The sequence below is a fragment of the Pocillopora damicornis genome, chromosome 6 (assembly GCF_964200805.1).
Source record: "Pocillopora damicornis chromosome 6, jaPocDami1.2, whole genome shotgun sequence".
Classification (NCBI taxonomy): Eukaryota; Metazoa; Cnidaria; class Anthozoa; order Scleractinia; family Pocilloporidae; genus Pocillopora; species Pocillopora damicornis.
The window spans coordinates 2,293,325-2,317,560 of NC_142675.1; the positions used below are offsets into that span (position 1 = coordinate 2,293,325).

General features: G+C 39.6%; 2 protein-coding genes across 4 annotated transcripts; both read left to right on the plus strand.

The window, feature by feature from the left end:
• The first annotated feature begins 11 nt into the window (after positions 1 to 11).
• On the plus strand, positions 12 to 12,870 carry LOC113666579 (4'-phosphopantetheine phosphatase). 2 transcript variants are annotated; one of them, XM_089210138.1, is made up of 23 exons: positions 12 to 234; positions 426 to 529; positions 684 to 855; positions 1,249 to 1,300; positions 2,025 to 2,211; positions 2,567 to 2,659; positions 2,994 to 3,053; positions 3,406 to 3,514; positions 4,073 to 4,140; positions 4,639 to 4,758; positions 5,301 to 5,382; positions 5,802 to 5,926; positions 6,557 to 6,712; positions 6,958 to 7,070; positions 7,541 to 7,628; positions 8,211 to 8,362; positions 8,784 to 8,836; positions 9,014 to 9,063; positions 9,438 to 9,542; positions 9,972 to 10,072; positions 10,303 to 10,371; positions 10,498 to 10,566; positions 10,947 to 12,870. In XM_089210138.1, the coding sequence occupies exons 1-23, from the start codon at positions 126 to 128 to the stop codon at positions 11,092 to 11,094; spliced, it is 2,385 nt and encodes a 794-aa protein (XP_089066264.1). In that variant the 5' UTR covers positions 12 to 125; the 3' UTR covers positions 11,095 to 12,870. The 2 variants fall into 2 exon arrangements, with proteins under 2 accessions (XP_089066264.1, XP_089066265.1); XM_089210139.1 differs by having other exon boundaries at positions 60 to 234; positions 688 to 855.
• Positions 12,871 to 14,226: 1,356 nt separating this feature from the next.
• LOC149043416 (uncharacterized) lies at positions 14,227 to 23,730 on the plus strand. Of its 2 annotated transcripts, XM_089210141.1 has the most exons (7): positions 14,227 to 14,506; positions 17,870 to 18,051; positions 18,739 to 18,988; positions 20,081 to 20,269; positions 20,525 to 21,073; positions 21,898 to 22,050; positions 22,569 to 23,730. In XM_089210141.1, exons 1-7 carry the CDS (start codon positions 14,296 to 14,298, stop codon positions 23,231 to 23,233), a joined length of 2,199 nt encoding a protein of 732 aa, XP_089066267.1. In that variant the 5' UTR covers positions 14,227 to 14,295; the 3' UTR covers positions 23,234 to 23,730. The 2 variants fall into 2 exon arrangements, with proteins under 2 accessions (XP_089066267.1, XP_089066268.1); XM_089210142.1 differs by lacking the exon at positions 21,898 to 22,050.
• Positions 23,731 to 24,236: the final 506 nt, after the last annotated feature.

The following is a 24,236-nucleotide window of genomic DNA, read 5'->3' on the forward strand; positions in this document are numbered from 1 at the left end:
ATTAACATTGCGGACTCACCTCATAATAATTCAAAATGGCGGACGACTTAGCGTACTTTGACCAACAATTCTTTAAAAACCTTTCGTAAGATTTAAATGAGGTCTTCGCCTTTAGACGCATAATTATGGATCCTAAAGCTACGCAAGGAAGTACTTCGGGCTATGCGAAAAGTATATCTTTGCCTGAGGTGTTTCGAAATCTAAAAAACGCTAAGATATTTGCAGTGGATATTGGTATGTTCTGTACAGTTTGTCGAACGTAACGCGCTTGTCAAAGGTCACATGATAAACTGTCCGGCTTCTTTTGCAAAGATTCTTGCCACAACTGTGTAAAAAATGGCTGAAACTTGACCTTTCTCCTTCCAGCTTTTCAATTTTGGGCTGTATCTTATCTATTGTGCATTTGTCAATATGTATCTCGACAGGTGGATCTCTTGCGAAGGTGGCGTACATGTCAGAAGTGAGGTATATCAGAAAGCGGCATTACAGCTTCACTAACAAAAGTGATGATGAAGACCAGGAGAGAGGGGTATAAGATACAATTTTTAAATTGTTTGTCTTTATGTCTTCAGAGGGGTTTATACTAGAAAACTGTATACTATAATAAAATTGTTGATTAAACAGTCAGGCAAGCAGGATTCATATTTTCTTGGGCTAATCGTAATTTTTGTAAATCTTCCCAGTCAGACAGAAGTCCATCATCTATGCATATCTATGAGATCAAAGATGACCAAGAGTCCAACCTCAGATTACACTTTATCAAGTTTGAAACAAAGTACATAGAGATGTGTGTTAATTTTATTCAAGAAAACATCCTATCTGCCGTCAGCAAAGATAGGGCTTTGAAAGCCACTGGTAGGCTGCCTTCATTTTCTTTAATTTTTAATATAAATTCCAAATTAATTTAACATTGACCAAGTCAATTCAATCAGTTTGATGACAGCTTAAAACAGAATATAAGATTCCTTAAAATAAGCTGTCTTAATCATTTACCATGTTAAAAAGATCAGTGTCAAAGACTAATTACTAAAGAAAAATAAAATTAAAAAACAACAACAACAACAAAAATTTAAACAAATTAAAAAATAAAAAAAAAATTAAAAAAAAGACATTGTAACAGACACATGTGCTAGTGACAGATACTTATGGGATGGACTTCTTATCTTTCTGCACACAAGACCTGTTAAGTTTGATAAGTCACCTTTATGTACATAATGGACCAAATATTTGTTCTTTTTTCCCTTTAAGGTGGTGGAGCTTACAAATATATGGATTTACTTACAAGCAAACTTGGCCTCAGGTGGGACATTGGATTTAGTAAGGATAGGAGAAAAAAGAGAGAGAGAGAATGGGTGAAGGGGAAGGAAGAGAATGGAAGGAAGTGAAGGAGGGAAGGGATGGAGAAAGGAAGGGAAATATGGGAATGGGATAAGAGGGAGGGAGGGTGAACAGATGAATGGGAAGGGAATGGGAAGGAGAGAGGGGAAGGAAGGAGATGGATGGAGGATGAGGAAGAACTGGAGGGTTGGCAGAAAAATAGGAGGGAGTAAGAGTAGATTGGTTGAATAGGTAAAAGTTTGAGAGGGAGATGAGGAAGAGGAACAGGGATGTGGGTAGGGGCTTGGGATGAGAAAAGATGGGTGGGAAGGAAAGGGAAGGGGAATGAGAAAGAGGAATGAAGGAATTCGTGATAGGTAGAAGGATAGAAGTCAGGGAAGAAGGGAAATAGAAAGAAAAGGATGAACATGATGGTGGGCAAAGAGATGGAAGGGGGAAGAAGTTTTGGGTAGGGGCGGTAAAATGGGGAAGGGAGAGAGGGAAATTTGAGGAGTAGGAGAAGACAAGGAGGGAGATTATAATTTTGGGCAGGAAAGAGGTAAGAGCGGAAAGGAATGACGAGTACATATCAAAGGGTAGGGGTCAATGTGAAGATGAGCAGAAGAAGGAGAGAGAGAGAGGAAATTGTCCAGTAGTTAAACTATTGTTTATTTATAAGTCATTAAAATGTAGTTTCTGTTTGTTAGAGTTGACAAAGAGGACGAGATGGAATGCCTCATCAGAGGTGGAAACTTTCTTCTGAAGAACATTTCTTACGAAGTGTTTGAGTTTCATCGAGACCAGAATCCTCCATATGTCTTCCAAGTTCTTGATCATTCGGAAATATTTCCTTACCTTCTGGTTAATATTGGCTCTGGAGTCAGTATAATCAAGGTATTTTACCTTTAAGGTGACGCTTCACGATCGCAACATCGACACCGATTCTTATGGAAACCTTTTTGGATCAATGTCAGCATCTGAGCAACTGTTTTCCTACCCCTCCCCTGACCCAAAAACACTCAGCTGATAACAGGTGAGGGTTAACGTTCGGTTAGGGGAGGGGTAGGTGTAAAGTTGCTCAGATGCTGACAATCCTCGATTTCTGATGCAGAATTTAGTTTTGACTTCTTGCGAATCGGAACGCGAAATGCAAAAGTTCTTTTGGCATTGCTATACGATAAAACATTACTGTATTTAATTGCACAACTACCTGCTTACAAGTGAAAATGTTTTCAATCTGTATTTCCAGGTAGAGTCTGAAAACAAGTATGAACGAGTTGGTGGAACAAGCATGGGCGGAGGAACCTTTTGGGGCCTGGGTTCGCTTCTAACGAGTGCTAAGGTACAAGACACGCATTGAATAGCCGCGAAACATAAGACAGAGAGCTGTGCTGAATTGAATTCAATACGCTTTTGAAACTTAATTTTTAAACTATGTATCACCCATTTGTTTATTTTATTGCAAATGGATTAAGCTTAAAAAATGTTAGGCGTCTGAGTCGAGTCCTAGAAATTTACTGCCTTTGTATTGTTTTGATTATTTGTTGGTTGGTTGTTTTGTTTGTCTTTTTGTTCTTTGATTTTATTCTGTTCGGCGTCTTTTCCATTCTTCAGTTTTGTTTGAACAGAAACAAAAACTATCAATAAATACTGGATAACGTTCTTTCGATTTGCAGGGTTTTGATGAGTTACTAGAGCTTGCAACCAAAGGCCATCACCAAAGTGTGGACATGTTGGTACGAATTGCAGTATTTTCTCTATTTCTCACAGCATGGTTGCTCTTCTCTCGAGGAACAGAAAAATTTCTGATTTAGTATCGAAAGTTGCTAGGATTTTGCAGCTATGTGCTTTGCGATGGGCCCACAAAACTCGTGTCATCTCCACAACCGATCAGATGCAAAACTAAAACCAATCGTCATGAGGTCATCCGCGTTTTCCCGCGCTTGAGGTCGCTTGCATTTTCTCATTGGTTTATTGTAATGCTCAGCTCTGTTTTGATCGACCGTAGTGTTTACCTTGGTTTTTTTCATACGACATTCGGCGAAAAATCTTCTTGTTGAGCGGGCTTAATGAACAATCATTTTGTAGGTGAGAGACATCTATGGAGGAGCTTACGACGCATTAAAGCTTCCAGGAGATTTAACTGCGAGCAGTTTTGGCAAAACGGTCAGGTCACCGAGAGATGATCAAGAAAGTGGTTTGTTCAAACTTCATTTGAGTTTAGATCACTTTTTTGTGAATCGCACTTAGATCGACAACTGTTGCTAAGTCGCCGTGTGAAATGGTTTTAAGATATCCTTGGAAAACGTGTACTTGACTGCAGTAATAACACTTCTCCTCTACAAAGACTCGGCAGCAAATATCCGCTAAACTCAACAAATGCAAGCGCAGGTCAAACGAGCGTTTATTCGATTTGTGCCTGCCTTTATTGCCTTCAGCGCATATTTAATACGATCGCTCTGACGAAGGGCTAACGCTCGAAACTTCAGCCTTTTAACTCTTTATGGTGGCCAATTTACGTTCTCAACTCAGTTGTTAACACTAAATTGCCTATTTACTAGAGAGCCTCCCAGGAAGAGAAAGAGGTTATAAGATTTCCCGCTTTCAGCACTGATTGGCTGTTTTCCCGCGCCTAGATCGGTTTGGACGCGAGTTTCCCGCGTTTTTTCCAGACTTGATATGGGAAAGCTATTAGTACTAACACTTTCTTGTCAAATTACCTAAAAACTTCTTTGTGACATCTCTTTACGTTTAGCTACCAAGTTCGCCGAGGCAGATATAGCAAAAAGTCTTCTGCATCTAATTTGCAACGACATCGGGCAGGTTTGTTAAAACTACCTTTAACCTGACAGTAAGAGCATTTTTCACGAAATTCGGGTAGATCTAAAGCTCTGAATATTTTTGATAAAAGAAAACTTTCTCGAACTGTTGAATCCAATGATTATTCAAGAACTAACTATTTCTCCTTCGCTCTGACGGAGGGCTAACGTTCGGAAAGTCAACAGTAGGAACTATTTTACGGTAGCCAATTTACATCTGCAACTCAGTTTATAAAACCAAATTATCTTTTTATCAAATAACTTTAGAATTCTCATCAAAATTGTGTAGCGGAAGAAAAGTTATTTATTTTTTTAATTTTAACGATGCAGGCATCCAAGAGAATTTCTAGATAACCTTTTCATCCCCTTCTTCACAGGTTTATGAGTCGAGGACTCTTTGTTAAGCTTCAGTTTTCCTTTAAAAGAAAATACAAGAACTGCAAAGGTTGTCCTTGACCGACTCCAGCACCTACAGAGACATTACTTTGTCTTTTCATTTCAGATTGCCTCACTTTATGCGAAACTTAACGGCCTCAAGAGACTTTATTTCGGCGGATATTTTATCAGAGGGAACCCTGTGACTATGCACTCCATATCTTACGGTATAAACTACTGGTCAAAGGTAGGTCAACCGTTAACAACCTTACATCAGATTGCATATTTTCCGCACTCTTCTCTATACATTCCCTAAGGTGCTAACAAAGAGAATTTTTCAAGAGCCTCTTTAGCTGGTGATCATTTTCTTTATTCTTATGATCTTCACGAATGATTCAGCTGTATACTGGTCGCTCTGAGGGTTTAAATGGTGAAGGAACAAGAACAAATACTTGGTACTTACGTAGTGGATAACGTTCTGAAAGTCGGGGTTAGAGATCTGAATTTGACACTTGGTGGGGTCATTGTGTTGTGTTTTTGGGCAAGGCTCTTTTCTCTCGGTCCTTCGTTCCAGGTAGCAGGCTCAAATGATACGAAATTAGTGATGACATGACACAGATTGATGCTGTATCCCGTGGAGGAATCGTAATACTCGTTGAGCAAATTTGAAATATCTTGAACACGTAACCAATCGAATTTTGCATTCTACAGAAAGTGACGTCGTCGTTCATGTAAAAGCCTGAACTCTTTTTGGGACATTTAGGGAAAAGCTGTTTTGTGTTGTTTTAGGGAAGTCAAAAGGCGATGTTTCTGAGGCATGAAGGATATCTCGGGGCCATAGGAGCGTTTCTTAAAGGAGTAGAAGAAGACGGTAAGATTAGTTAATAAAACAATATTTCTCTCTTTCATTGGTACAGGATCTAGTAAGGTCGTTGAAGGCCTAAAAACTTATCACACCGAGTGGTGAACACCCTAACCGGACTCTGAATTGAAAGGGTCTGGTTTCTAACCCTACTCGGGTTATTGGGATAGGCCCTTTTCATCCCATAGTGCACTTCTCCACCTACAAATATAAATAGGTACATGCGAATTTTTTTTACATGCGCATTCGTTACTATATTTGGCCGCTCTGGAAAAACTTGAAATCTGAGTGAGGATTATCGAGGTCTTGGCAATAACTGAAAACTGAACAAATAGGAATCGGAGAGTTTTCGGAAATCTAACATATGAATTCACGGGTAACGTATGCTTCGCTACCATCGGCCTTCAAGTTTATTTTTTTTCTTTTAGCTGACGTCAATTTAAGTAATCTGAATGTATTGACGTGGCGAGAGAATTACGCAGGCAGCTCAGGATTACCTTCTGTGAAATTACCCTCCGATTTGCTCAACTCTCGGATCTCTGATGGAGCCATGGTAGGAAAAGAATCCATAAAACCGTCTTACATTGTCGCAAATGTTATTGAGCTATCACGGCTCTTACTTGGTGTAGAAGACACAGTTACGTCACAATAGAATTTCATTACAACTGGGTATAAGAAAACAATTAAAACAACACTGTGTCTTCTACACCAATTAAGAGCCGCTATCGTGTCATGGAAATCTCGAGATCTTAAAGATGTTAAATTTATTTAAGTTGCTTAATATATTGTAAACTGAAATGAGCTTCGACTGAATAAACTACTCAGTTCGTGTGTAAGCTTAAATTTGTTAACTTTTGTTTATAGTAAAAAAATCATGTGTGATTTAGTTTGCTTCATTGGGTACTCAAACAGTCACCAACTGGTGATGATCCACAATCGATTATGACTTAGTCGCGTGTATTTTCCAGAAGTCTTTTTTTTTGCCACTTTAATTAAAAAAACTTTACACTCGGCTATAGGGGTGAGACTTGAATGAATGTATAATTATTATTTTGAATTGTTCATTTTTTTGTATAGTTCATAACTTAATTTGATGATATAACGCGCAGGTAACATTTATGTGAAAGACTAACCTAATTTTCATGAGCCATCCTTGATAATTCATTTATTTAATTATTTTTAGTACGATGTATTAGAGATGGACCAATTTTCTCACAAGTTAGTTCCATTCCCTCTCCTCTCCTCGCCGAGCGACTACTTTCCTGATACACAAGACCTTACAGTTGACACAGATGCACGGGAATATTGGCTCAGCTGTTTCGAGGACGGACTGGAGAAAGTAAGCTTTCTTGATTTTGAATTAATTTAATTTAGTTAACCACCTAGTCTCTTAGTGAAGTAGTGGACATCGCAATTTCGGAAGTTTGGGAAAAATACACAGGAAAATAAGATTATATTTACATCTTCGGATAATTTTTGTTGACTTAGTCTGAAATTTTTCAACAAGGCCCTTTTTTAGTGGAGTAAATTTGCCGATAACTACAGGCGTGGCCAATTTTCATGTTTCTCTTGTAATTTTATTAGGTTGTTGCGCGCGCCGTAGCAAGCCAGCCAGACTCTCCAGACGCTAGAGAAAGAGCAGAAAAGTTTCGGAACAAATTTCGACTTCGCCTCAATGTTCTCAAGGAACAACCCGCGTGAGTTATTTTCCTAGCATAATGTAAAGTCACCGGAATATAACAATGATCTATTTCCCTCGGAAAAATTGGGTGCGTTTTTCCTTGCCCAGTAAAGCCAACATTAGAAATACTAATTCAACTTGGAAACAGTAAAGGAAAACAGCACCTCGTAAGGTCATCTTTCTATTGTTTATTTCATACACAGCTAATTAACACCTGACTCGCTATACGATACTCAGTCATATTCTCATATGGCTTCCTAATGATATTTACCCCTTTTTTCCATACCATTGCTATTCTCGTTATAGGTTGTGGGAAAATGTAGATCCCAGCTTTGAAAATCGCCCAGTCCTTTCCTCTTCCGATAATGTTCGAAAAAGTTGCCTTAATACTACTACGGAAAGCGCAATTTGACGTACGCGTGACACTCTTTGTCACAAGGGCCCACATTCGTGTGACACACTTGCGTGACACTTTTTCCTTTGCAGCGCCTATGGAACGTTGAATGTACGAAGTTTATTAGACGTGAGAGAACAATACCTGAACGAGTTCAGCTTTCCTGATCCGTATGCAGAGGTAAGTATTATTTCACTTTATGTGGCCATTGGTCATCAGCCAATTTGCTATTGAGTAAAGGTTCCGCTTATTTTGCTTTTTTAAATACTTTTTTTTTAGCGCCGTTTTAAAACCAAAGCAAAGTTATCACAACGACTAATCAAATGAAAGGAGAATACTCCTAAGAACCAATGAGAACTCAAAGTTGAATCAAACAAACTTCCCAAAGCGCGGGAAAACGCGGATGACCAAGTCGTGATTGGTTTTAGTTTTGCACTTGATTGGTTGAGAGAGTGGTGCGAGTTTTTTGGACCAATAACAGAGCGAAAGAAAGCAAAACCGGTGCAACCTCGGTTTACTTTCGAAACTCGACCGAAACCTGTACAATAGACGAGCGCTCGTTTCCCGCTTTTTCCTGCGTCCACTGACGTTTGTTTTCCCGCCTATTTTGACGACACATGTTCTCCACCTTCTACGAGAGGCGCGTTTTTTCCCGCCGTGTTGATCGGAAGTGGTATATTTTCTGCCTATTTGGACAAGCGCTTGTTTCCCGCCTTTTTTTGAGATGTCACGCGTTTATTTTTCCTCCCTTTTAACTTGCAGGTGAAACAAGAAGAAAACGAGGCAGCACTTCTTCTGCTCTCTAAAAGACTTAAGGAATTGGACGCACTACCATGGGAACAGCGACAAATTTCTCTCATTGAAGGGATTATAGCTGGAAATGTTTTTGACTGGGGTGCCAAGGAAGTCTCAAAGTAAGAGTGGGAACCTTTGTTTACTGTTTGGTTTTGATAACAAGGTCCTCAAAACGAGAATGAAGAAAGCCTAGAATTCTTTTTCGTTTTGTGAACCATTGTCAATGTTCTGCACTTGCTTGCCGCTCTTTAAAAACGTTTTTAAGCAGTGCCATTACAGACGTCTAATTTATAATTTACTTGCAAGCTGAACCATTTTTTCTGTACTAGATTCACGCCTTGGTCCTTCGCAAAACAGAGCTGAAAACAATTTGAAAATGCCAAATTCTCTCTTGAAATCAGTGTGGTTTTTAGAATTCCTAATTACCCGCTTCCAGATGACTCCTCCTTTATTTTAAGGACTCCACGGAGAAAAGGAAAGCACAAGATTGAGATATTTGTATTTAGCAGCTCTAATTGCTTTCCAACAATCATTTAACAGGCTCATGGAAAAAGGAGAACTCGACTTCCACTCAGCGATGAAAAAACTACAAGGTACGCAAACAGAAGCTGTGAGTTTTAAAACTTCCTTTCTATGTGCAGTAAAGTTTTAGTCGTATCAGCTATGGATGAACGCCCACATGCTACCAAAGAGATCTGAGTAAGTTCCACATCACGTTAAGCATTACGTAAACCACGTTTCTAATTTTTCTTTCTGCTGTAATCTTTCAGCTCGACCATGGTTAAAAGATGACCTCGATACTTGGATTGAAAGGTCAAAGGTCAGTTAGTTTTCATTTGCATTTTGCTCATCTAACCATTCCTTTCTCCTTCTCTTTCTCTTTCTTCCACACCGTCCCCGTCCGTTGTCCCCTTGTCACCTTCCGTCTTTCCCTTCCTCTCCATCACCTCCCTATTCCTCTCTCCCCCCCCCCTTCCTCGCTACCCTTCCTTCCCCGTTCTTCTCTCCTTCCTTTCTTTTGTACTTACTTACCCTTCCCCTCTTCTCCTCACTTTGCCCTGTCCTTATCCTCCCTTGTTATTCCTCCTTCCTTATTCCCTCTTCTCCAAGTTGCCTCTCTCTTCCCCCTTCCCCCACATATTCTTTCGCATACAAATTCCCGTTAAGAATTAATTTTTTTGTTCCTTTGACCAGGGTTCACCTCATGAGCTGGCTGTCATATTTGTAGATAACAGTGGAGTGGATATTATTTTAGGGATGTTTCCATTTGTCAGAGAACTTCTCTCTCGTGGAACGAAGGTAAAACTTTTGCGTTTACAATTACGATATAATTTTGTTGTAGTTGTTATTGGTGGTGAACTAAAAATGATTTTCGCTTAAGGCTCTTAAGTTTACTATCTAAGCGGGAGCGTCAGAATAATCTGAACAAAACTTCCCGAATGCGTAACAAACGCGCAATAATTTTTTTTTACCTTGCGTTCAAATGTTGAAAGTGTTGGCAAGCTGAGCAGACAAGGGCGGAACATGAACTTTCCTTTCAATTTCCAGTCTTCAGATAATAACTATCTTTTCTTTTCTACTTGTGTACTCTCATATAATTTCGGAGAACTTTCCCATCGTATCGTCGTTAACTTGCTTTTCTGTCCATTAGTGATTCGTATTTCTTATTACATGACGCGTGACATATTATCGACTTTTTCGATTAAGTTTTGCGTGACCTTTTTTTAGGTTGTCATGGCTGCTAACTCTTATCCAGCCTTGAATGACGTCATGCACAGTGAACTTGTGATCTTGACAGAAAAAATAGCAGATTTATGTCCAGAAATAAGGTAATGAAACATCATTTTTCCTCTGGCGAAAAGGAGAGATAATTTAATAATTCTGCAACTATGTGCATTGGAGAAGATGGAGAGAGATTGTTTGTTTTTTGTTCTGGTTTCTCGGTTCATGTCCCGTCCCTTCTTTCTCTGCAATATATATTTTTCACTCGTCGCTTATGTAGGAGGTTGAGGTGAAACATAATCTTTCGTCTCGCTTTTGTTTTTTTATGGGTACTCAGGACTGCGCATCGAGAAGAACGGTTAGTTCTTATGGAGTCAGGAATTGGATCTCCGTGTTTGGACTGTAGGTATGGTTTCTGTTTAACTCCAAGAAGAAAGACGTGAAATAGTTCTACAACAAAGATTTACCTTGAATGTACTGTGATGAGCCCGAAAACGTTAGAAGTGAACTACCGACTTTATCTTCTTTTCAGGAGAGTGAACACAGAGCTTGCACTGAAGTGTAGAGATGCGGATCTCTTAATTTTAGAAGGGATGGGAAGGTAAGTCATTTTGGTCTTTACTTGAACGTTGTTCCCAGGTTTTCTCTTTTTCACGCCTCAAGAGCGGTTATGGTCACGTGTCCAGAGCAATAAAAGGCGGCAGTGAGAAGTCCGATTGTTACAGTTTTTTTGCTTTTCTCTCGCTTTCTTACTCTGCCTTTCTCTGTTTGTCTCGTCCCAAACATTTGAAAGAAACCGTAGAGAACAAATTGTTTCTCTCATTCTCTTTAATAGATGTTCCTTTAATCTTTGTTTTGGAGAGCGTTTATATCAAAAATACATAACAGTGGTAGCTCTTCAAAGCGGACAACTCAGGACCCTTAAAAGTATCCGTAGCATTATAAAAACTTTTTTTTTGTTGTTTTTAATCTCCCTTTTAGAGCCATCCATACAAATTACGACGCAAAATTCACATGTGATTCTATTAAGCTCGCTGTAATAAAGAATCGCTGGCTCGCTCAAAGACTTGGAGGAGATATGTACAGCGTGGTGTTCAGATACGAGCAAGGACAAACATCTTCAATTTGAAGTTATGGAAGCTGGATGATGTTCATGATAACAATGGTGATAGTACTTGGGTTGATTTGGTAATGGTAGTCACGCCTATGATAATGATGATGATGATGAAAATTTGATTGATGGTCATAAACCCGATGATAATGTTGACCTCGCCGAGAGTCGAGATGTTAATTGCGTGAGTAAAATTGATGATAATGCTGGTGGTCATTACAACGGCGACACGACGACAGTTCACGTGGTGATGGTGATGTCAAAGATACTGATGATGTTGATAAAGGCGATAATTATTTCATCGACTCTGGTGATGATGGAAACTGCAATAATAATGATGCTGATGAGTGTGATGACGAAAATGATGGTAACGACGATAGTGACCTAGACGATAGAGTGGTTAGGGCAGGGCAACGAAGGAACTCTTCCCTGTTCCCCACCCCCTCCTTCGAACTTTTTGCTCTCGCGTCAAATATTGTACGGCCATAATGCGAGAAATATCTTCGTTTGTGCGGGAGCGCGCGCTATACAGGCTATGATGATAACGATGATGGTGGTTACAGTGACTCTGAAGATAGTTATCAGTACTATAATGAAAATGATTACAGAACGATATTACGATTATTACACTTAGTTTTGAGAGGACCCTGATCTGTCATGGGTGCGGTTTCCCACCCCCCTCCTGCTTCAAGGTTTTGATCCACCTATGATAAACTATGAGAAATTGATAACAAGTGATCATAGTCAATCATATCACAAAAGAAGTTTTAACGATAATGGTGATTAATTTTAAATAACAACAGCAATTGAAGGCATCGCCTGGGGAATAGGGAGGATACTGAATAGATATGTGTATGTAAAGGTTTTTATATGATGAGCTGAAAGAAGCAAGCATTTTGATTGTTTCTTACGATCTGTTGGCGGACAGAAGCATGGGTGACGTCACCATCAACAACATTTTGCTTTTTTATCGTACAAAACAAATAGACCCCATGTAACTGTGGGTCTTTACAGTAAAAGACCAAAGAAGACTTCAAAACGCGTTATGAACATCAATGCCACTGTTTAGTCTTACCACTTCTGTGACGACTCTGTGATCTAATCCTGAACGGGCACACTGCAACATGGGAAGCTATTTGTTAATTAGAAAGGAAATTCCTTTGTTAGTTAATTACTCCCTATTTCATAAGTTGTATTTTAGAGGAGTGTAAATGTCGGGTGAGTTTTAGAAAGTAGAATCAAAATAGGTGTTTATGTTTACTAAACAGGTGTTTATGTTTATTATATGTTTGGTATCTGTCGAGGTAATTTTGAGTGAGATGCTGTATTTGAGTCATGTAGATTAGATAGGTACTGGAGAAAGCTTGAGTTTTTTGTAAATACTATACCAAGACAGACTTACTCTACACTAAGTTAATTGTCAACAACAGATACTGGCGATAAACCTGCACAATGTGCTTTTCATTTTACGCTCCCCCCGTGAAAGAAATTTGGCTCTATAAAATGCACAATAAATATGCAGGTTATCAACGCACTAATTAGAAAAATTTCGGTAACATTCAACCTTTACATCTTAACGTTATTACGCATATACTCCATACCGTTCACAATACGTTTCCTTTTGCACTGACAAGGAGAATTTGTTAAACAATCACCAACTTCTGAAGGTGGCAATAGTTTTCTATCTTTTAATGACTAATTTTTGATTCAGCCGTAATATTGTCATCAAAAATTAAGTGGTAGTCAATCGCAATGTTTACGTGTTAAGGCTCAAATAAAGATTTTTTCCACATAGATTGGCATTACCAGTTCAATTCACATGTTTCAGAAAGTAAATTAAGAAATACTCTTAACGGTCATCACACTACAGATGAAACTGATAACTGTAAAAATAATAAATTCATTAATGATTTGACAATGAGGCCATAGCAGTTCATTTGAGGCATATAATATCGCTTAAATTTTGTGACACCAACATTGGAAAACCTGATTTCTCCTCGGTAAGTCTGCAAGGGTTTGTTTAGAGCTCCTACCTTTTACAAGTATCTAGTCCCTACTGCGGATCTTCGCATCTATAAAAATGTTTTATTCTAGGACAAACCGAGACCGTGATCACTAGTCGAGGTACAGATTGATTTGGTTACTCAGTAGATGAGTTGGATCGCCACTTTGATAAAAGAATATAATAGCCCTTCTCGTTGAAAACGCCATTTATCCCGGTATCCCTTAGTTCCTTAACAGGCACCTCTTACTTTTCTCTGTGGAGACCGCTTTCTCGTGCCATGCATCATCACTTTTTGTCACAATTACAGGCTGTACTGGAATCAGCACACGAGTTGGTCTTTCTGCATTCGCATTTTTGACTGTCACGAGAGGCGTCCAACTGGAATCACTTGACACCCACCATCCATAGTTTGATTCCAAAAGCAAAGAGTTGTAACACTCATACTTAATGAATTGTTCACAGCGAGAAGAGACCGCAGCCCTCGGGATCGATGACGCAGCCGCCGCTAGAACTACCGATGTACTTCCGCACTACAGAACATGATGGAGTAAGAACTTAAACGTTTACACCTGAAGTTAAATTCATTTACGTGCTTGTAGAGATAAGATATTTTTTATATGGGTTAAATATTAGAAGCAGAGCTTCATAGCTCAACTTAAAATAGAGAGGTCGACCTACTAGGCCGGGGGGGGGGGGGGGGGGGGTAAGATTTCGGGCTCTTTTTAACTGCCCGGGTGGGAAAGGGGTAAAGGTAAACAATAAATAAACAAAGTGTGCAGATTCTCTTTGCCGTCAGATTTTTTTACCAAATCATTGCGATGTCTGGACAAGCACACTTGATATCAGAAACCCAACGCGGTACGAAATTTCACCGTTTGAAATTTGAATGCCCCTGGGGTTATGATTCTGGCTTTCAGCTGCTTCCTTTAACTTTTTTTAAACTGCATCTTCGGAAACTTAGAAGTCCTAGAATAAGCTAAACTTTGATTATAAAATAAATAAAAACTCTCCCTTTAGATTTTTTCGGCGTTAGCAGATGTATTTGAAAAGCTTTCAGTTGCGTGACACAATGCGTGATACGGAAGATATCGTGACCGGAGCGCGTGCGAGTTAGTGGTCACTTATCTGTCACGAGGTTCGCCGAAACATTTCCCACAGACAAAGAGTATTTGTTTTTATCTCGATTTCGATCGCTAACTTCGGATCTTTACGTTATGGTGCTCTCTAAGCCCAATTTAGGTCTTTGCAATTCGCTACACTTTGTCAGTTTGGTGATTTCGGTCTTGACATTGTCGCTACTTTTTGCCGGATTTTTAAGAATCGAAATAAAATTACAAGAACAGGAAGCACGAGTGGGCACAATGGAGCTTCTCTGTCGTGAAAGAACACAAGATGCGTCACGTAAAAGTACAGCAAACGTCGAAGGTGAGATAGATTTATTCTGATCGAATACTAGACTTAAATCAACTTGATTTAGTTATTAAGTGCTTTTAGAATTCCTTGCCTTTTCTAACGTGCTTAAGTGAGCCTGATATTTCCTCGCCCTACCCGAGAAAGATTGCTTCATGTTGACTATGGATGTCTTAGGGAGGAGAGGCTGCGGTTGGGGTTCGCCATGTAGGAACACTTACTGAAAGGAATGTAGCGATCACGACAAAATGATGAAAATAGTTGAACTCACTAAGAAGAGGATGGTAGCAAGGGAGCCTTTTCTACCACAAATGACAAAAAAAAATTTTTAAAAAATAACGAAGAAAACTCTGATCAAAAATTGGGCTTAAAAAGTTGTTAGCGAGAGAAAATATTTTTCGCCTTCTTAAGCATTGTCTGTTACCCGTGGGTGCTAAATTGCTGGCTTTCTTTTTTTTCTTTTTTTTTTCCGGTAAAAGAGAAACAGCGTCACTAGATATGGACTCCTTAGTGTGCAACCTGTGGCTGCGATCAGTTTGTAGTTAGCATTTTATTAATATAGTCGTACCGTCTCGCTTACAAATTTTGCGGAAACAAATTTTTTCGGTGCGAGCTTAAGGTGGTACGATACAAAAAAAAATGCAATTTTTGTTGAAAATGAGTCCATTTTTTTCTCATTTGATTTCACCTCTAAAGGCTTTTGTTTAATCGTCCCAAATGTCTTTTTGCGAATAATTTGTAATAAAATAGTAATAAAATGCAATTTCTAAGGCACTGTTGTTCCGTTGCCATGGAAACGTATTTTTAAATGCGTCCTTTTAGGGCCTAAAAGTGCGATTTCCACCCAGGCCAAAGCAAACTGATTGCATCTTCAGTAATCTATTGGGAGACTGGGGCCTAACAATGACTTTCAGCCTCGTTTTGATATGTTTCGGTGAACGGCCGTTATTATCAATCATTTAGTTAGGAATTTTCGCAAGTGGGAGAGCTTCAATCATCAAAATGGCGAAATTTTTGTCTCAGAGATGTAAGAAGCGTAAATTTTATGGAAATCGCTTTACAAATAGTTCAAGAATTAACGAAGTAGAGTCGATTGCTGTCGAAAGCACTTCGAGTGGGATACGTGAATCCACAGATGGCATTTCACATGATCAAAGCGAAGCGAAGGAATCTTCGGCTTCGTATCGAAAGCTTCAATCAACTATATCAAAGGTCTGTTGAGCTGCACAATCTCAGGTACACTGAATTTTATGGGGATGGGGACAGCAAGAGTTTTTCCAGGATAAAGAATATTTATCAAGATGCTGGAATTTTAGTGGAAAAGAAAGAATGCATCAGTCACGTGCAGAAGAGGGTTGGAACTGCACTTCGCAAATTAAAGCGTGACAATCCAGGCCTTGGAGGCAAAGGGAAACTCACAGACAATCTAATTGATAAACTGCAGAACTATTATGGCATTGCCATAAGGTCCGATGTTGGAAATTTGGCTGGAATGAAGAAAGCTATCCATGCTAGCCTCATGCATTGTGCCTCAAGTGAGGCATGCCCACTTCATGACCACTGCCCAACAGGTAATGCAAGGTGGTGCAAGTATCAAAAGGACAAAGCCAACCATAAAAATCTCTTTAAGCATGGACCTGGCCTTTCTTTACCTGTTATTGCCAAGCTAAGGCCTGAATATATTCGACTCAGTGAGAACAACTTGCTGCAGAAGTGCTTACATGGCAAGATGCTTACATGGCAAAGGATTCCAAAAGAAATTTATGTTGGAAGAGAGACATTGGAATTAGGACTTTATGATGCTGTTTCTTATTTTAATATTGGTTCAATTAGTATAATTAAGCTTTTCCAAGCCCTTGGTATTCCTCCTGGCAAATATACCAAGGATGGGTTTCAGACTCCAAGACCAGCTTAGAGTTAATATTGCACAACATAAAAGCAAAGCTACTACCAAGAAGCAATACAAAGTGATTAGGGGCCTTAAAAAACGAAAAGATGATCATAATAAGCAAACTGAAGGTGTCAGCTATGGCCTTGGTCAGTTTTGAACAGTTTAATTCATGGAAACTGTGTTTAAGTCTTGAAAAAATCAGTTTAGAAACTTTAAACCAGTTTTCTCTCAATTTTGAATTTTGTGAAACTACCGACACTCTAACAAAGATAACTTTCCAGGGTTTTATTCAATTCTTCTCATTTTTGGAGTGAGAGATCTCTGTATACTTTTGCATGCAATGAACTAGAAACATGTACTTAGGTGCATCTTTTGTTGTTAAATGACCAAAATGAGATTGCTTATCTTATCAATTCCTGAAATTTGTTGTGTTTTCTTTAATATTTTCCATTCTATATGACTGAGAGGTGTTTTGGTAGTTCATTGCATGCAGGTGCATGTGAAGATCATTGTCTAAAAATTTTGTGAATTTTTAATCTAATGTTTAAGAGATATGACTGTTCTTGTTCGGGTGCCTACTGGGAGGCATCATTTGCTAATTCTCAGCAGCAATAATAAAATATTAAGTCAAAAACTGCAAAAATATAGTTGTCTCCATGTGTCATTTCAGGTGACATAGATAACTTTTTGTAAAACAACATATGAAAAAATGTTGATTTTTTGAGGGTTGTACCACCTTAAAGGAGATTGTGGTGAACACTAATTTTAGCGTCAATTCGTAACCTTATGTTTTGCATGCCTCTTATATTTCGAAATTTTAGCAATTTCTGTTCAAGCGACAGAACTTAAACGAGAAAGAATCACAATATTTTTTTCAAATCTCTAATTTTTCGGGTAATATAGAAGGGCACTACTCAGTAGTGATTCGTACATAGATATTCGAGTGAGCCTAAATGCGAAGAACAGTTTTTAATTTCACTACGGCTGCGAATTCTGCGGTGTTTAAGAATGCAGGAAGTTTTCTGTTATGTTTCGGGAACCTATTTTTCTGAGTCGAGGACCACGCGCGAATTCCGTATGAATTAAAACCTGTCATTAATTATAACCTTGGGTGGGGGGGGGGGGGGGGGGAAGGGGTTGGGTTGGAGGATTTTTGGGGATCAGACGACTTTCAGAGGGTACTGAGGAGGAGTCAGTTGTCGCCAACATAGCATTAAAGGAGACTATATAGAAAATTGCCTGCCAATTAACTGCTGATGAGGGGGGTGGGGTGGGGAGGAGATCAAAAGAATATCACAAAGCCTCATGGGGAGATCAGGTAAAATTTATCGTCACACAGACAAAATCACGCGACCCCCCCCCCCCCGACGGTAAATAATGACCGCTTCCTTTGGTAAGTAATTTAATTTATTTTTATGCGCAGCTGGCCCCTTTTAGTATTTACGGCCTTCGTTGTAAACTTAAGTTTTGCATGCTTCTTCTTCAAGGAAAGTTGGATATTTATTCCACTGAGGCCAACACGAGAACCCGCCGCGCGGCCGCTGGACTTGCAACGAACATCAGTGACAACCAAAGCAACGACCTGTTGAAAATAAGAAACGAGATCAGAAGTTATTTTGAGAAGATAAGAAAAGAGAGTAATCGTGTTTGCACATCACCTCTTGGTTCGGTAAGAACTAACAGAGTATCATTTAGAATATCATAGACTGCCGATAGAGAGGTGGATTTCCGGCATGTATACGTCATTTATTAGTGCATAGAGTTGTGGGTGAGCTCTAATCGCACCGCTGACCAAAAGTAGGCCTGTTGCTTTCTCTATCAATCACAACGTAGTTCCCAAGAGAGACCTGAGCTGTCTCGAGGCTATCGTACCCAAAACGTTCCCAAAAGAGATCAGCAGTTATCTCTGTGATGATCAAATTGTTTGAAGTCCCATGTCTCGTATTCTGTTGCATTCGTGAAAACCCTGCAGAAAGGTTTATTTCGAGGGGCGAGGAATAAAATATTTAATTTTTTGTAAGACCAGTACCATCATAGGCTGATTTTTACCCAAGTGACTTTGCGTGCCTGCCCTCTTGTTTTGAACGGTACAGTCGTTGATAATAGTGTTCTAATTGGCTTTTATTTTCATATAATTTTCAACTTTGAAAGATTTTCGATGCGCATTCGGGGTGACAATCCATTGGCTGAAATTCATTCAATAATCGTAAAAAAAAAGAATTATCCACCCTGATCTTCTCTCTAATCCTGCTGAATTGGATGTTATTTCTCCTCTTCACAAGTTATTCTTTCTCCCTATCTTACATATCATTAAACTGATCCCAGACACTGACAGCTGTTGTCATCAATGTTTCAGATTTGCCTTCGTGGTCCCCCCGGAGAACCTGGGTCCAAGGGAGAAAAAGGCGTTACGGGGGACATCGGAGGGTTAGGTCCCCCTGGGGCTAAGGGGCAGAAAGGAGAGAGAGGAGCCCAAGGATATCCGGGAGTACCCGGAGAGTCGACGGTGCTTGATAACAAGGAAGGGTCGCTACAGGTGCTCGTGTCTCCTTCGATTTTGACGGTGAATGAAAATCAGACTGCGAGGTTTCATTGTGCTGCTTCTGGTATGTTGTTTACTCTTGTTTTCAAGAGGTTACATTTGACATGATAAGACGTGATAGGGTAGTGAACTCTGATAGGTGAACGTTGAGTGGTGCTGACATGTATACCTTGGGACTTTCTAGAGCATTCTATTGGGTCAAGTAGTTATGATGTAAGGCCACTAAAATAGTCGTGTCGTAGTGTTGTGTTCCAAGATACTTTGTAAATGCACATAAGGACTCATACGCGTATGAGTAGTCAGGGACCGCGCAGCAAGTTTTGGAGTGAAGGGGCTATTTTTGGCTCCGTTATATTTGTTAGATTATTTTTTGTTTAACTTATTTTTATTTATGCAAAAAAAGGGGGGGGGGAGGGCTAAAGCCCCCCACCCCCAGCCCCTCCCTCTGCGCGGTCCCTGGTAGAAGTAATAAGTAATTGTTGTCATCGAGCGTGACCGACTGTTTGGAAAGCTATACCGACAAAGAGAGCTACTGTGGAAGATTGTTCATTTAAAGGATCATGGATACTGATGTGAGATTATGTCAGCGGTGAGCTAAGATATAGAATATATTGGGCTTAGGTAAGTTTATTAAGGATAACTACTGCACTGCCTTTAGGAGTCGCTCCTTAGTAAGAATATTACGAGTTGTTTAATAAAGAAGGTAATTTAGTGCTAACAACTGAGTTGCGAATGTAAAAGACTTTAAAGGCTGACGTTTCTAGCGCTAGCCCTTCGTCGGAGCGATTGCGAAGGGCTAACGTTTTCAACTTAGCTGTTAACATTGACTTACCTTTTATACTCTTCCATCGACGCAGCACCACAGTTTCTTTAGAAACTTACCCCCTTTATTCATTTGTTTAATAAAATAGTTGAGTTTGTGTGAGTGTAGTGTTCTTTCCGTCGGTTAAATACCGTAACACTGTATAAGAGTACCAATATCATATAATCGTGTATCGAGTGACGGAAAGCTTATTTCTTAATCAGCCTGAAATCGAATGAAAAAAATGTTTAGTACTCAGCAACTCATGCTCTTCAGCTTTCCTCTAACCGTGAGGTTTCAGACAAAAACTCACAAATAATAATATACAAACTATATATGTCTCTTCAATCATAGGTGACCCGACGCCTACTGTTACATGGCGGAAAGAGGGAGAAGTACTTAAAGGTGATACCAAATACCACGTGCTGCAAGATGGCGGGTTAACCATCACGAATGTTCAATACAACGACAGCGGTGATTACGAATGTGTTGCGAGGACAAATGTGAAACGAGCCGAGGCCTTCACGAAACTTGTTGTCCGAGGTAAGGTATCAATCAAATATTAGTGAGGAGTTACAGTGGTGCTCACGCGGATGTTATGTCCAACGCAACGAATACTTAGCTAAGGAACTGCGTGGCAAGCTATATTTCGTTTCTCAATTTAAGAGTGATTTTAAAGATATACAATATGACTTTAAAGTCTGACAGGTGTTTTTCATCATAACAATTTTACACTAGTAAGACAAAATATCGAGCCAATTCAGTGACGATGATCGAGTTTCTTTAATATTTAAATAGGAACACCTCAAATTAAACCGTTAACTCAGGGCTCAGTTTACGTCATTGACGGAAGTGACGTCACACTTCCGATGTGCATTGCGACCGGCTTTCCGTCACCGATCATCACGTGGTCTCGACTCTTCCAAAGTCTTCCAGAAAGACGCATTCAATCAATGGATGGAAATCTAACCATCGTTAACACCACAGCGGATGATTCCGGAATGTACACGTGCGAAGCTGCGAATGCTATTGGCTGCGCCCGAGTGATGATACAACTGATGGTGTTGACACTCCCTAGATTCACTGTAAAACCTCCAACGGAACTCGTAGGCAACACAGGCGATGTACTGACAATTAACTGCAAGGCAGAGGGAGACCAAACTTTGTCAGTCACATGGAGCCGCGAGTACGCTGACCTTCCTGATCGGAGGGCCACTGTCGGTGAGGATGGAACCTTGACAATCATTCAGCTGGCACCAATCGATGCTGGGAAGTATATCTGTACTGCGACCAGCTTGGGAGGAGCCATGAAAATTAACGCTGAAGTGAATCTCGCTGTCATGCAGAGTAAGTGGGACGTTTAATTTCAATTGGAATTCCTAAATTATATGGGAGGTTACCTTATGTTTTATTTTGAGAGCTGTTGATCTCATCTAAATAAATCTAGTTTCTCTACTTTTGTTTATGTAGCAAGCTGAATTCGTCACGCATCATGATTCTTACTTATAATTTACTAGAGGACGGACACAAAGATGACGTCACCATGAACAACTTTTTCCTTTTTTTTATCAAATAACACAAATAGATTCCATGTTGCTGTGATAGATCACATGACGTTACATAGATCATGACGTCATCTCTAATATATCACCGACCGGACGCATGTACGGTAACAGGGCATCTATTTGTTAACCCAGATTACTTTCATGTCAAGTGACATTTGCTCAAAGATGTACCTCATAAGCAATTCCATATCCACTCTTATAGCAACAACAAGCAATTCTCATCTGAATTTTAGTAATAGGGACTAAAAATAATTTTTAGGATTTCTTAAATGACTTAGCGCCATACGTTTATTGCAACACCATCTGTTGTCCATCAGCCGAATTCGTTTGATTCCTTTCGATCACTTTCCATGATATAATTTGTTTTGTCTGAGCAATTGGCAGTATTTTCAACATTATCTTAATGGTACTGTGCACGTATATATTGAGCCTTTTTTAATAACGAGCAACAACCTCCTCGTAGCACATGAATCGCTCTGAAGAAAGGCTAACGCTCGAAACGTCAGTTATTAAACTCTTGGCGGTGGTCAATTTACTTATCAACACAGTTTATGATTTTTGGCTTAGTTTAAGGAAACCTTTTAAAAACTACTTATTTATTTTTAGAGGGTTTGAAGGAAGGTATTTGCCCCATTCCTATCCCGGTCGAGGATTGCGGAAATGAGACTGATGACGAGTGTAGTTTGGATTCAGATTGTTTTGGTGAAATGAAATGCTGTTCGGATTCTTGTCAGAAGCTGTGTGTTCAGCCTCCACAAAGTAAGTGGTCTCCTATGTATTTTCTTTGTTGCCACCTTTTATAACTTGGAGACTTTGGAAGTGTAAACAAAGAGATGCAAAAAAGGCTGAGTGAGACAATGCCCCTGCGCCCCCTCCCCCCGAGAAAAAGTCGGAAAGTTTGCTACTCAAGCATAGCGATGACAATGAAATTGAACTCCTTCAAAGTGGAAGACCTTAACTCTTTCTGCAATTAACAGACCTCGCTCGTAAGTGCGTCGTCGTTATGTCACGATAACTCCGTACCATTTAGTGGACGGTGTGGTTCACAGAGGTGTCGCTCCATTGCATGTTCTTCGCCTTCCAGTTCGCCCCCATCAAGAAGAATTCGTTCCCTTATCAAAAATAACAAATTAGCCCACATCTTTATCACTTGCCTGATGGTCATGATGTACTGACCTTTCTGCGCTCACTCCGTTCGTTGTGACCTCGAGCTAAATATTTTCGTTTCGCCCTTCCTCTCAGCACTAAGCACATAATTAAATTCTTCTTTTGTGTAGCGAGAGGATGTGATGATATCCTTTATGCTGGCTACAGCACTAGTGGTGTTTATACAATCAACCCTGACAGAAAAACAGAGTTTGAGGTGTATTGCGACCTAGAGACGGACAGTGGAGGATGGATTGTGTTCCAAAGGCGACAGGATGCATCTGTCAGCTTCCACCGTACATGGAACGACTATAGAACGGGTTTCGGAGACCTTGGGAAGAATTTCTGGCTAGGAAATGACAAAATTCATCGGATCACCGCAGCAAATGAGATGTCGCTGCGAATCGAGCTGGAGGATTGGAGTGGAAAAAAAGTTTTCGCTCATTACGACGTGTTCAAGGTAAACAACGAAAAGAACAACTACAAGATCACCGTCATTGGTTACAATGGTACATCCGGGGATTCCTTGAGTTACCATAACAACATGATGTTCAGCACCAGAGACAGGGATAACGACATGTGGAAGACGGGAAGCTGCTCAAATGACCTGACTGGGGGATGGTGGTTTAACGATTGCCACAACTCAAATTTGAACGGGCAGTTCATGGGAAACACAAAAGCTTACAGTGGTATTGGCTGGGTTCGATTTAAACATAACCTCTCCTTAAAGTTTGTGGAAATGAAGATGAGAGCTCAGTCCTACCTGAAAGAAAAAGAGGATGAAAGGCAGAAATGAGTCCAATTTTTTTTTTGCATAAATTCGTGAAACAATTTTGAGTGCATTTATAAGGTATTTCTTACAAAAAATGGAACGCGTAACTGTTTCGTCCACAAACATAAGAGCTAAACCGTTATGCCTCGCACTAAATAACTAACATTATTATATCTCGCGGTTCGTACGCGGGCTATAATTAGTCAATTAAGCGGGCTGTATATCACTGTACGGCCCGCTAAAATCAACGGTTTGTGGTCACCTTGTAGAATATAATGAACTGAAACAAAAGAAAAAACTTCGCTGCTTCCTTCATTTGAATAGTCAAACGCTGTGTCTCATCCATAGACTTTAAAGTTAGAATTAAGTAGTGGTTCTTGATAAACAGTAAACATGGAAGTACTAGTAAAAAGCTTTTATTTGATTACTCATAATATGAGATGTTATCCAGGCCAGAACCAACTTGTACGGCATAATAAACTGTACTTCAATAAAATACTACGTTTTAGCTTTCATGTAAATGGTCAATCACTAGATTGTCATCCACACCAAGGTATTTTAAAAAAGGCTCAGCACCCTTCATCTGAATGGGCCTTATCCATGGGCGTAAAAGTAGAAATCCCCTCTTACCGCATTGCAAACAGTACCATTTGCATTCATATGATTGCACACATGTATGTATGGTTGCATAACAAACAGCACCTCATAACAACAGTCTTCGTCAAGTATAATGGCACAAGATTAAGATGGAGTATTCTGACTTATCCAAACAATTTTTAGGCTTCTACTTTTTCAATACAACCTGAATTCAACACTCTCTATTTGCGATAGTGGACAAAATTCAACCAGCAGCTAACTTAAAGAGAAAAATTTAGGAAAACCATTTTGTTTAGTTATTAGTAAAACGGCGACTAGCTTTAATTTTCTTCCGATTAGCTGACAGATGAAGCGAAACTCTTGACCAATCCCTTTACGATGTAAACCGAAACTACATGTATTACAATCCCTGACACCGTTCATTTGCAGA